At 41.0% G+C, this 12,452-nt stretch overlaps 1 protein-coding gene across 1 annotated transcript; it reads right to left on the bottom strand.

Annotated features, from left to right (window-relative positions):
* Window positions 1-19: 19 nt before the first annotated feature.
* sync (syncoilin, intermediate filament protein) lies at window positions 20-12,421 on the bottom strand. Its single transcript, XM_064928365.1, has 5 exons — window positions 12,346-12,421; window positions 3,453-4,014; window positions 2,729-3,139; window positions 2,526-2,650; window positions 20-183 (listed from the first exon to the last, which is right to left on the bottom strand). Exons 2-5 carry the CDS (start codon window positions 4,005-4,007, stop codon window positions 138-140), a joined length of 1,137 nt encoding a protein of 378 aa, XP_064784437.1. The 5' UTR covers window positions 4,008-4,014; window positions 12,346-12,421; the 3' UTR covers window positions 20-137.
* Window positions 12,422-12,452: the final 31 nt, after the last annotated feature.

The following is a 12,452-nucleotide window of genomic DNA, read 5'->3' on the forward strand; positions in this document are numbered from 1 at the left end:
CAGATTAAGTATACCAATAGGTGACATTGGCTAAATGCACCATCAAGGATACTCGCAAACACAGTAAAACATGTTTGGTCTGAGGGTTCCTGGATATTTTGTCAATTGTTCTACTTCCATTGATAAGTATGGAAAAGTTAGGACTCCCTTTCAGCAGTTGTTTCGCTCACTTCAATACAGCCCCTGTAAAAAAAAAAAACAGCATGTTGAGACTCCCTCGAATATTTATTCTACATGTTTGCCTATTTTTTTTATTTTTATTTTACCTTTATTTTACTAGGCAAGTCAGTTAAGAACAAATTCTTATTTTCAATGACGGCCTAGGAACAGTGGGTTAACTGCCTGTTCAGGGGCAGAACGACAGATTTTGTACCTTGTCAGCTCGGGTATTTGAACTTGCAACCTATATATACTGAACAAAAATATAAATGCAATATGCAACAATTTCAGATTTTACTGCGTTAGTTAATAATAGGAAATTAGTCAATTTAAACCAATTCAGCCTTAATCTATGGATTTCACATGACTAGGCAGGCATGCAGCCATGGATGGGCCCACCCACTGACCCTCCCTTCAGACAATCCTACAGGTGGAGAAGCTGGATGTGGAGGTCTTGGGCTGGCGTGGTTACACGTGGTCTGCAGTTGTGAGGTTGGTTGGATGTACTGCCAAATTCTCTAAAATGACATTGGAGGCAGCTTGTGGTAGAGAAATTAACATATCTCTGGCAACACCTCTGGTGGGCATTCCTGAGGTCAGCATACCAATTGCACGCTCCCTCAACTTCTGTGGCATTGTGTTGTGTGACAAAACTGCAAATATTAAAGTGACCTTTTATTGTCCCGGCACAAGGGGCACCTGTGTAATGATCATGCTGTTTAATCGGGTTCTTGATATGTCACACCTGTCAGGTGGTTGGAACGTCTTGGCGAAGAGAAAGGCTCACTAACGGATGTAAACAAATTTGGGCACAACATTTTAGAGAAATACACTTTTTGTGCATATGGAACATTTCTGGGATTTTTTATTTCAGTTTATGAAACATGGGATCAACACTACATGTTGCGTATATATTTTTGTTCAGTGTTTAATGTCAATTGTACATAGTCCAGACATCAAATATTAATTTAATGTATTCAATGAAAACTGTTAGATTCCTTAGGGTCAAAATGGATGATCTCTACTTCTCATGGCCAGATACAGTGCATTCGGGAAAGTATTCAGACCCCTTGATTTTTCCCCACATTTTGTTACTTTACAGCCTTAATCTAAAATGTATTGAATTGTCCACTCACCAATCTACACACAATACCCCATTATGACAAAACAAAAACAGGTTTTTAGAAATGTATGAAAAAAAGGTGAAAGACCACAATTTATCTTAAGTATTCAGACCCTTTACTCTGTACATTTGATGAAGCACCTTTGGCAGCCATTACAGCCTTGAGTTTTATTGGGTATGACGCTACATGCTTGGCACACCTGTATTTGGGGAGTTTTTCCCATTCTTCTCTGCAGATCCCCTCAAGCTCTGTCAGGTTGGATGGGGAGCGTCACTGCACAGCTATTTTCACGGTCTCTCCAGAGATGTTCGATCGGGTTGAAGTCCAGGCTTCGGTTGAGCCACTCAAGGACATTCAGAGACTTGTCCAAAAGCCACTCCTGCGTTGTATTGGCTGTGAGCTTAAGAGTATTTGTTGTGTTGGAAGGTGAACCTTCATCCCAGTCTGAGGTTCCTAGCACTCTGGAGCAGTTTTTAATCAAGGATCTCTCTGTACTTTGCTCCGTTCATCTTTTCCTTGATCCTGTGGGTGAAAAACCACCACAGCATGATGCTGCCACCACCTTGCTTCACCGTAGGGATGGTGCCAGGTTTCCTCTAGACGTGATGCTTTGCATTCAGGCCAAAGGGATAAATCTTGGTTTCATCAGACCAGAGAATCTTGTTTCTCATGGTCTGAGAGTCCTTTCGGTGCCTTTTGGCAAAATCCAAGCGGGCTGTCATGTACCTTTTACTGAGGAGTGCTTCTATCTGGCCACACTACCATAAAGGCCTGATTGGTGGAGTACTACAGTGATGGTTGTCCTTCTGGAAGGTTCTCACATCTTCACAGAGGAACTCTGGAGCTCTGTCAGAGTGACCACCGGGTTCTTGGTCACCGCCCTGACCAAGGCCCTTCTCCACCGATTGCTCAGGTTGGCCTGGCGGCCAGCTCTAGGAAGAGTCTTGGTGGTTCCAAACTTCTTCCATCTAAGAATGATGAAGGCCACTGTGTTCTTGGGGACCTTCAATGCAGCAGAAATGTTTTGGTACCCTTCCCCAGATCTGTGCCTTGACACAATACTGTCTTGGAGCTCTACGGATAACTCCTTTGACCTAATGGCTTGGTTTTTGCTCTGATGTGCACTGTCAACTGTGGGACCGTATCAATTTTAGAATTAGGCTGTAATGTAACAAAATGTGGAAAAGGGGATGGGGTCTGAATTCTTTCCGAATGCACTGTAAGTAGCATACCACACCCTACCTGTCATAGTTCAGCTCACTCAAAAGTCCCTTCTTCAATTCTTCCAATTGTCTGTTTGCCTTTTTCTGAATGCAAAGCTCTAACTTCAGCTTCCTCATGGTCTCCTCAAGCGAGTCCACAGTCTCCTGATGAGAAGAAATAAGAACAATTACACCACACCTTTACGGGCTACAAAACAGCACATATTCCTAATCCCCCTGTACCTTATACTGTGCCACTCTCTCCACCCTTTCCCTCTCCATCAGAGCAATCCTCTCCTCTAGACAAGCTCTCTGCAGCTCCAGCCTCTGGGTCTGCTCCTTCAGGGGCCCCAGTCTGGCCTTAAGGTCTCGGGCCACATCCCTGCTCCTTCTCAGGGTCTCCTTCCCAGCCTGCCTCCTCCGGAGGAGGGCTAGCAGGCGTGGCTCATACCAGCCTTCTAGATTCCTCATGCTGCCACTGAGGCGCTTCTGCAGGTCCAGGGATGCTCGTCGGCAGTGAGTGACATCGCTCATAGCCCGGGGACGGGATGGTTGTCTGGCCCGGTCCTTTAGGGTGTTCAGCTGGCTGTGCTGGGCTTCCTGAAGCTGGGCTACCTCCTCTGTAAGATTCTGGACGTGGGCCCGGAGCTCCTCCTAGGGGCAGAAAAAGCAATGACAGCGTAGTTGGCCCTCATACTAACACAATAATGTGTGATTAATCTGGATGACAGACAGCCATGAATACAGCAATAACAATTCTGTGGTAGCACCCATCAACAATATAACATGTCAACACTGAAACATTACAACAAAGGGATGACAAAGAACACACAAAAAATAGCACAAATCACAGGAAAATGTCAACACCCCTCATACTGTTACCCCTCACTCAGTATGTTAATGGTACATTAACTGCATTCTCACAAAAGCTTATATGCAATGCTGTGGGGTTTCCACTCTACCTTACTTGTGTGATTGCAGCCTGGGCCACCTCATACTGCTGTGCAGCCAGCGCTAGCTGGCTCTGGATACAGTCCCTGGCTGTGACAAACAGCTTACTCTTCACTTGTCCCACCTCTATTTGCAGATGAATAAACTCCAATTGGACACTGGTGAGAACTCTACGTGCCTCTAACAACTGTCCCCTCAAGGCCACAGTAGCTTGCAGCATGGGCTGCTCTAGCTGCAACAGCTCCAGTATCAATTCATCCCTTTGACTTTCTAGATGGCCCACCTTCTTGATGCACTCCTCAAAGAGCAGCCCCACACTGTCCATGTTCCCCTGCACCTGGACAAATGTATATTCCACACACCTCTCCACGGGGCTTACTACCTCAGTGATGTGTGCTTGAGCCGCAAATCCGGCACCGTACATGCTTCTCTCATGGTGGGTTAGTGCTGCCATTAGGCTGCTCTCCACAGAATGTGCCTCCTCCATGGAGTCCTCTCCAGAGTGCAAGTTCTCTCTAGACTCAACTTCCCTCCTTCTCTGTAGATCCTCAACAGCCATTGGTGTCTCCATCACCTGTCTGAAAAGTTGAAGTAGGAGAAGAAAGGATGGGAAAGTTTTATAAGTTCAGGGGGGAACGACTGCTCCCAATGATTTCCCCCTCTCAAGGACCTCAACCACGGCCTGTTCATCTGTTGCATCAAAGCTGTGACCGAGAAACTGAGAAACAGCTTCTATCTCCAAACCATTGGACAATCACCACTCGCCGGCCTCGGCCCAGTACCCGGCCCTGAACCTTAGTGATTGTTCTAGCCGGCTACCACCCAGTAGTCTACCCTGCACCTTAGAGACTGCTGACCTCTACAGTGCATTCAGAAAGTATTCAGGATGAGGATAACAAAAAATCTATTTTAGATTAAGGCTGTAACATAACACAATGTAAAAAATTCAAGGGGTCTGAATATGTTCCGAACGCATTGTAATTGAGTCATTGAACACTCGTCACCTTAATAATGTTTACATACTGTTTCACCCACTTTATATGTCTATACTGTATTCTAGTCATGGCTCATCCTATATACAGTTGAAGTCGGAAGTTTACATACACTTAGGTTGGAGTCATTAAAACTCATTTTTCAACCACTCCACAAATTTTTTGTTAACAAACTATAGTTTTGGCAAGTCGGTTAGGACATCTACTTTGTGCATGACACAAGTAATTTTTCCAACAATTGTTTACAAACAGATTATTTCACTTATAATTCACTGTATCACAAATCCAGTGGGCCAGAAGTTTACATAAACTAAGTTGACCGTGCCTTTAAACAGCTTGGAAAATTCCAGAAAATTATGTCATGGCTTTAGAAGCTTCTGAGAAACGAATTGACATCATTTGAGTCAACTGGAGGTCTACCTGTGGATGTATTTCAAGGCCTACCTTCAAACCCAGTGCCTCTTTGCTTGACATCATGGAAAAATCAAAAGAAATCAGCCAAGAACTCATTGTAAAACATTGTAGACCTTCACAAGTCTGGTTCATCCTTGGGAGCAATTTCCAAACACCTGAAGGTACCACATTCATCTGTACAAACAATAGTATGCAAGTATAAACACCATGGGACCATGTAGCCGTCATACCGCTCAGGAAGGAGACGCGTTCTGTCTCCTAGAGATGAACGTAATTTGGTGCGAAAAGTGCAAATCAATCCCAGAACAACAAGTCCTATATCGACATAAATTGAAAGGCCGCTCAGCAAGGAAGAAGCCACCGCTCCAAAACCGCCATAAAAAGCCAGACTATGGTTTGCAACTGCACATGGAGACAAAGATCATACTTTTTGGAGAAATGTCCTCTGGTCTGACAAAACAAAAATAGAACTGTTTGGACATAATGACCATCATTATGTTTGGAGGAGAAAGGGGGAGGCTTGCAAGCCGAAGAACACCATCCCAAACGTGAAGCACGGGGGTGGCAGCATCATGTTGTGGGGGTGCTTTGCTGCAGGAAGGACTGATGCACCTCACAAAATAGATGGCATCATGAGGAGGAAAATTATGTAGATATATTGAAGCAACATCTCAAGACATTAGGAAGTGAATGCTTGGTCGCAGATGGGTCTTCCAAATGGACAATGACCCCAAGCATACTTCCAAAGTTGTGGCAAAATGGCTTTGGCCATTGACAACAAAGTCAAGGTATTGGAGTGGCCATCACAAAGCCCTGACCTCAATCCTATAGAAAATGTGTGGGCAGAACTGAAAAACTGTGTGCGAGCAAGGAGGCCTACAAACCTGCCTCAGTTACACCAGCTCTGTCAGGAGGAATGGGCCAAAATGCACCCCACTTATTGTGGGAAGCTTGCGGAAGGCAAACTAAAATGTTTGACCCAAGTTAAACAATTTAAAGGCAATGCTACCAAATACTAATTGAGTATATGTAAACTTCTGACCCACTTGGAATGTGATGAAAGAAATAAAAGCTGAAATAAATAATTCTCTCTACTATTATTCTGACATTTCACATTCTTAAAATAAAGTGATGATCCTAACTGACCTAAGACATTTTTACTAGGATTAAATGTCAGGAATTGTGAAAAACTGAGTTTAAATGTATTTGGCTAAGGTGTATGTAAACTTCCGACTTCAACTGTAGAAACGTGTGTGCCTTTCCAAATCATGTCCAATCAATTGAATTTACCACAGGTAGACTCCAATCAAGTTGCAGAAACATCTCAAGGATGATCAATGGAAACAACATGCGCCTGAGCTCAATTTCGAGTCTCATAGCAAAGGCTCTGAATACTTATGTAAATAAGGTATTTCAGTATTGTTTTTAAAAATGTATTTGTAAAAAATTCTAAAACCTGTTTTCGCTTTGTCATTATGGGGTATTGTGTGTAGCAATAACCTGTCTTTCGTATCGTCTGAGATCCCCAAAGATTGGAAAGCTGCAGCGGTCATCCCTTCTTCAAAGGGGGAGACACCCTAGACTCAAACTGTTACAGACCTATATCTATCCTACCCTGCCTTTCTAAGGTCTTCGAAAGCCAAGTTAACAAACAGATCACTGACCATTTCGAATCTCAACATACCTTCTCCGCTATGTAATCTGGTTTCCGAGCTGGTCATGGATGCACCTCAGACACGCTCAAGGTAATAAACGATATCATAACCACCATCGATAAAAGACAATACTGTGCAGCCATATTCATCGACCTGGCCAAGGCTTTCGACTCTGTCAATCACTGCATTCTTATCGGCAGACTCAACAGCCTTGGTTTCTCAAATGACTGCCTCGCCTGGTTCACCAACTACTTCTTAGACAGAGTTCAGTGTGTCAAATCAGAGGGCCTGTTGTCCAGACCTCTGGCAGTCTCTATGGGGGTGCCACAGGGTTCAATTCTCGGGCCAACTCTTTTCTCTGTATACATCAATGATGTCGCTCTTGCTGTTGGTGATTCTCTGATCCACCTCTACGCAGACTACACCATTTTGTATACTGGCCCTTCTTTGGACACTGTGTTAACAAACTTTCAGACGAGCCTCAATGCCATACAACACTCCTTCCGTGGCCTCCAACTGCTCTTAAATGCAAGTAAAACTAAATGCATGCTCTTCAACTCCTCTGCCCGCGCCTGCCTACTCGTCTAGCATCTCTACTCTGGACGAGAGGTCGACCGATTATGATTTTTCAACGCCAATACCAATTATTGGAGGACCAAAAAAAGCCGATACCGATTAATCTGCCAATTTATATATATATATTTGTAATAATGACAATTACAACAATACTGACTGAACACTTATTTTAAGTTAATATAATACTAAATAAAATATATTTAGTCTAAAATAAATAATGAAATATGTTCAATTTGGTTGAAATAATGCAAAAACAGTGTTGGAGAAGAAAGTAAAAGTGTAATATGTGCCATTTAAAAAAGCTAATGTTTAAGTTCCTTCTTCAGAACATGAGAACATATGAAAGCTGTTGGTTCCTTTTAACGTGGGTCTTCAATATTCCCAGTTAAGAAGTTTAAGGTTGTAGTTATTATAGGACTATTTCTCTCTATACCATTTGTATTTCATAGACCTTTGACTATTGGATGTTCTTATAGGCACTATAGTATTGCCAGCCTAATCTCGGGGGTTGATAGGCTTGAAGTCATAAACAGCGCTGTGCTTCATGCATTCAGAATACCTGCTGTCTGTCAAGGGGTGCGTAACTGGTGGCATGGAAGTCAAGCGCAGGAGAGCAGAACTTGGTAAATAGCCAGAGCCGTTTAATGTACATAACTACCGGCATGCAAAAGTAACAAGAGAAGTGACACAATTTCAGGCACCGCATTGACAAGCTTGTTAAACTAGTAATATCATTAACCATGTGTAGTTAACTAGTGATTATGTTAAGATTGATTGTTTTTTATAACATAAGTTTAATGCTAGCTAGCAACTTACCATGGCTCCTTGCTGCCTACACTCATGTAACAGGTGTTCAGCCACGCAGGCTCCTCGTGGATTGCAATATTCCAATATATATCGGCCATAATCGCAATATAAATCGGTCATAATCGGCATCCAGAAATGCCGATTACCGATTATGAAAATTTGAAATCGGTCCTAATTAATTGGCCCTAATTAATGGACGGTTCTGACTTAGAATATGTGGACAACTACAAATACCTAGGTGTCTGGTTAGACCGTAAACTCTCCTTCCAGACTCACATTATGCATCTCGATTCCAAAATTAAATCTAGAATCGGCTTCCTATGTCGCAACAAAGCATCCTTCACTCATGCTGCCAAACATACCCTCGTAAAACTGACTATCCTACCGATCCTTGACTTCGGCGATGTCATTCACAAAATAGCCTCCAACACTCTACTCAGCAAATTGGATGCAGTCTATCACAGTGACATCCGTTTTGTCACCAAAGCCCCATATAATACCCACTACTGCGACCTGTATGCTCTTGTTGGCTGGCCCTCGCTTCATATTAATCGCCAAACCCACTGGCTCCAGGTCATCTATAAGTCTTTGCTAAGTAAAGCTCCGCCTTTTCTCAGCTCACTCGTCACCAATAGCACACCAATACCCGTAGCACGTGCTACAGCAGGTATATTTCACTGGTCACCCCCAAAGCCAGTTCCTGCTTTGGCCACCTTTCCTTACAGTTCTCTGCTGCCAATGACTGGAACAATCTGCAAAAATCACTGAAGCTCGAGACTCATATCTCCCTCATTAATTTTAAGCATCAGCTGTCAGAGCAGCTTACAGATCATTGCACGTGTCCATAGCTCATCTGTACATAGCCCACCCAACTACCTCATCCCCATATTGTTATTTATTTATTTATTTTTGCTCTTTTGGAACCCCAGTATCTCTACTTACACATTCATATTCTGTTCATCTATCATTCCAGTGTTTAATTGTTACATTTTAATTATTTTGCCACTATGGCCTATTTATTGCCTTACCTCCCTAATCTTACTTCATTTGCACACACTGTACTGTAGATAGACTTTTCTATTGTATTATTGACTGTACGGTTGTTTATTCCATGTGTAACTCTGTGTTGTTGTTTGTGTCGCACTGCTTTGCTTTCTCTTGGCCATGTTGCAGTTGTAAATAAGAACTTGTTCTCAACTGGCCTACCTGGTTATAATAAAGTTTAAATAAAAAATAAAAAAGATTGATGAGGAAAATTATTTATTTAATCAATTTTAGAATATTGGCGTAACGTAACAAAATTTGGAAAAAGTAAAGGGGTCTGAATACTTTCTGAATGTACAGTGCCTTCAGAATATATTCACACCCCTAGATTTTTTCCACATTTGAGATGTTTTTTTTTATCACTGGCCTACACACATTACTCCATAATGCCAAAGTGGAATTATGTTTTTAGATATTTTTACAAATTAATAAAAAATGAAAATCTGAAATGTTTTGAGTCAATAAGCATTCAACCCCTTTGTTATGGCAAGCCTAAATAAGGTCAGGAGTAAACATTTGCTTAAGAAGTCACGTCACATAATACGTTGCATGGACTCACTCTGTGGGCAATAATAGTGTTCAATATTACTTTTATGACTACCTCACACATACAATTATCTGTAAGGTCCCTCAGTCGAGGCTTGAATTTCAAACACAGATCCAACCACAAAGACCAAGGATGTTTTCCGGTGTCTCGTAAATAAGGGCACCTATTGGTAGATGGGTAAACAAATATGCTTGTCATGCTTGTATACTTGTCATCAGCAAGAACTAGGGAGTTTTTTCAGATAAAAAACATTAAAGCTTGGTTCAGTTTGCTTTCCAACAGACACTGGGAGACAAGTTCACCTTGCCAAGATTACATTTAATGTTCCTGAGTGGCCTATTTACAGTGTTGACTTAAGTCGACTTGATAATGTCTGTCTAGCAATGATGAACAACCAACTTGACAGGGCTTGAAGAATGAAAAAAAATGGAATGTGCAAAGCTCTTAGAGAATTACCCAGAAACACTCACAGCTGTAATCACTGCCAAAGGTGATTCTAGAATGTATTGACTCAGGGGCGTGAATAGTTATGTAAATTAGATATTTCTGTATTTAATTTTCAATAAATTAGCAAACATTTATCTAAACATGTTTTCAATTTGTCATTAGGGGTTATTGTGTGTAGATGTGTGAGAAAATAAAATGTATCTAATACATTTTGAATTCAGGCTTTAACACAACAAAATGTGGAGGGATCAAGGGGTATGAATACTTTCTGAAGGCACTGTATATTTATATGTATATATATATATATATATTTATATTCCGGTCTCTGTCATTGCTCATTCTGATATTTCTTATTTTCTATTTTTCTGAATTATGTGTGTATTTTTAAAATGTTATTGGTAGGTATACTGTTATAGCTAGAAACACAATAATTTCACTGCATCTGCGATAACTTCTGCAAATCTGTGTAGGTCATCAATAAAGTTTGATTTGATTGGGGATGTAAAGTTCAAGGCCGACTGGGGTACTGGAGGTAATGTTTTCAAAAAGCAGGATCCCCCATTACACTGCAGGCAGAAAATTACCCTTAACTTCTGTGTACAATTTTAATATAATCAGTTCAAGGACATACATCTTGATTGTTGAGTGTTGATCCCACACAGGTGTTCCAAAGGGATATATGCTCTAATCTGGAGCAAACCCTATTAAATAACCTTATCTCAAAACATGAATATGAATACCTTTGCTGCAAATGTCCCATAAATCCATGCCTGTACATTTTGCCAAAATTACACAAACCTAAAACACAACAAGGCAATTATCCAGACAGACCAGAGGTTGCAGGAATAGGCTCAGTACTATAGCCATTGTCCTTCCTTCGTAGACTCCTTTATTAAATCTCATGGGCAAGAATTACCATCATATGTGAAAGATTCTATAAACTTCATAAACAAGATCTCACCTAAAACACGATTAACAGAATAATGCAATTTGGTCACATTAGATGTCGAGAGTCTATATACTAGCATTCCCCATACGGGGGCTGGCAGCCCTAGTTCACTATTTGAGAGACAGAGATACTAACGAATACCTACCAACAAACTTTATTCTAGAGCTGGCTGAATATGATTTGACATATAACTATTTCAGGTTTGATGATGACCTGTATGTGGAGTATTTTGTAAGAACGTTTTGTTAACAATGAAAACAGAAAATCTATTTGTATACCCATAAATATTGACCATGAAGATGGCCATACTCATTGACTAGCACCCCAGTCGGTCTTCAAGTTGAGATACTCAATGAGATGGGGCAGCACTAAGCTAACCTGCAATGTCACTTCCTAGAGTAGCTCAAACATATTATGCTATCCGGGATCCTTGGGATGTCCCTACCCTCACCTTAACCCTTACCTAACCTTAACCCTTACTGTAATCATTTTAAATGTCAGCTTCAATGGGGTAGGGACATCCCAATGATTCTGAATAGCAAGTAAAATTGCCCATGAAACAAGATGGCAACACGCTAAAACAACACTTCCTGATCTTCAAATGAGTCATAGGAAACATTGGGCTGACATCATCGATGGCTTTGTCCATTATTTTTACAGTCAATGGATACAGTCTATGGATAAGACAGATAATTTTGTGAAATCGCAGGACATATTAATGGGAATAGGAACATTATCAAGGCTGACCTTCATTTATAAGATTGCACAAAAATAGACTGAAGAGTAAGATGACCCAGTCAATGTTAGAGATTTTCTTTGTTTGTGTTTTGATTCGGAGCCTCTATCTAGATATATCTAATCATCCCTTATCACTGTATATTCCTGATTGTGCCATCTGTCTATTCTTACCACTATCTGTTCTTGATATGATGACAGTGACATTCTCAGACATTGTTATATTCATGAATTGTACAGGCATGTCACAATTTTACCCATATGTATTTTCAAAGAAAACATAATCCCCTACAATCACGTTTAATCCGTTTAGTACAAGGGTTTTCAAACCTCTTTTCATGGACCCACAGCCATTCCATGTATTTGAACTGTTCCACAGCACACCTGATCCAACTTCTCAACTAATCATCAAGCCCTTCAATATGTGAATCAAGTGAACGAGTTCAGGGCTACAACAAAATGGTGAAACGTCTGGGGGTCCCCAATGAGAGGTTAGAAAACCACTGATTTAGTAAGTACATTTGAGATAAGAAAAATATTCTGAACAAGGGTTGTAAAAGTGTCACTCACCTTAAACTTCCAACGTAAAAAGAAAATAAAAAAATGTAAAAGGTATTCAGACATTGCCCAGTTAAGACACAGACCACCAAACTCAGACCAAGGATATAATAATAAAATGTTCCGTTTTTAGAATTACAGTGTTGCAAAATCACCCATCTGAAACGATTAGCATTTCAACTCACTTTCTAGACAACGATGCAGAGAAGTGTAGATAACAACACAGACAAACAGTTTCCTCTTTAGACCACCTTTTCTGTGGAGCTGCTTGTCTAAACATAAACATATATTC

The sequence above is a fragment of the Oncorhynchus masou genome, chromosome 21 (assembly GCF_036934945.1).
Source record: "Oncorhynchus masou masou isolate Uvic2021 chromosome 21, UVic_Omas_1.1, whole genome shotgun sequence".
Classification (NCBI taxonomy): domain Eukaryota; kingdom Metazoa; phylum Chordata; class Actinopteri; order Salmoniformes; family Salmonidae; genus Oncorhynchus; species Oncorhynchus masou.

Excerpts from the sequence above, each read along its gene's own strand:
- sync (XM_064928365.1), bottom strand. The coding sequence starts at position 4,007 with ATGGAGACACCAATGGCTGTTGAGGATCTACAGAGAAGGAGGGAAGTT. Across the intron at positions 2,651-2,728 it reads AGAGAGTGGCACAGTATAAG|GAGACTGTGGACTCGCTTGA; the intron begins GTACAGGGGGAT and ends TCTTCTCATCAG. Across the intron at positions 184-2,525 it reads AGTGAGCTGAACTATGACAG|GGGCTGTATTGAAGTGAGCG; the intron begins GTAGGGTGTGGT and ends TTTTTTTTACAG.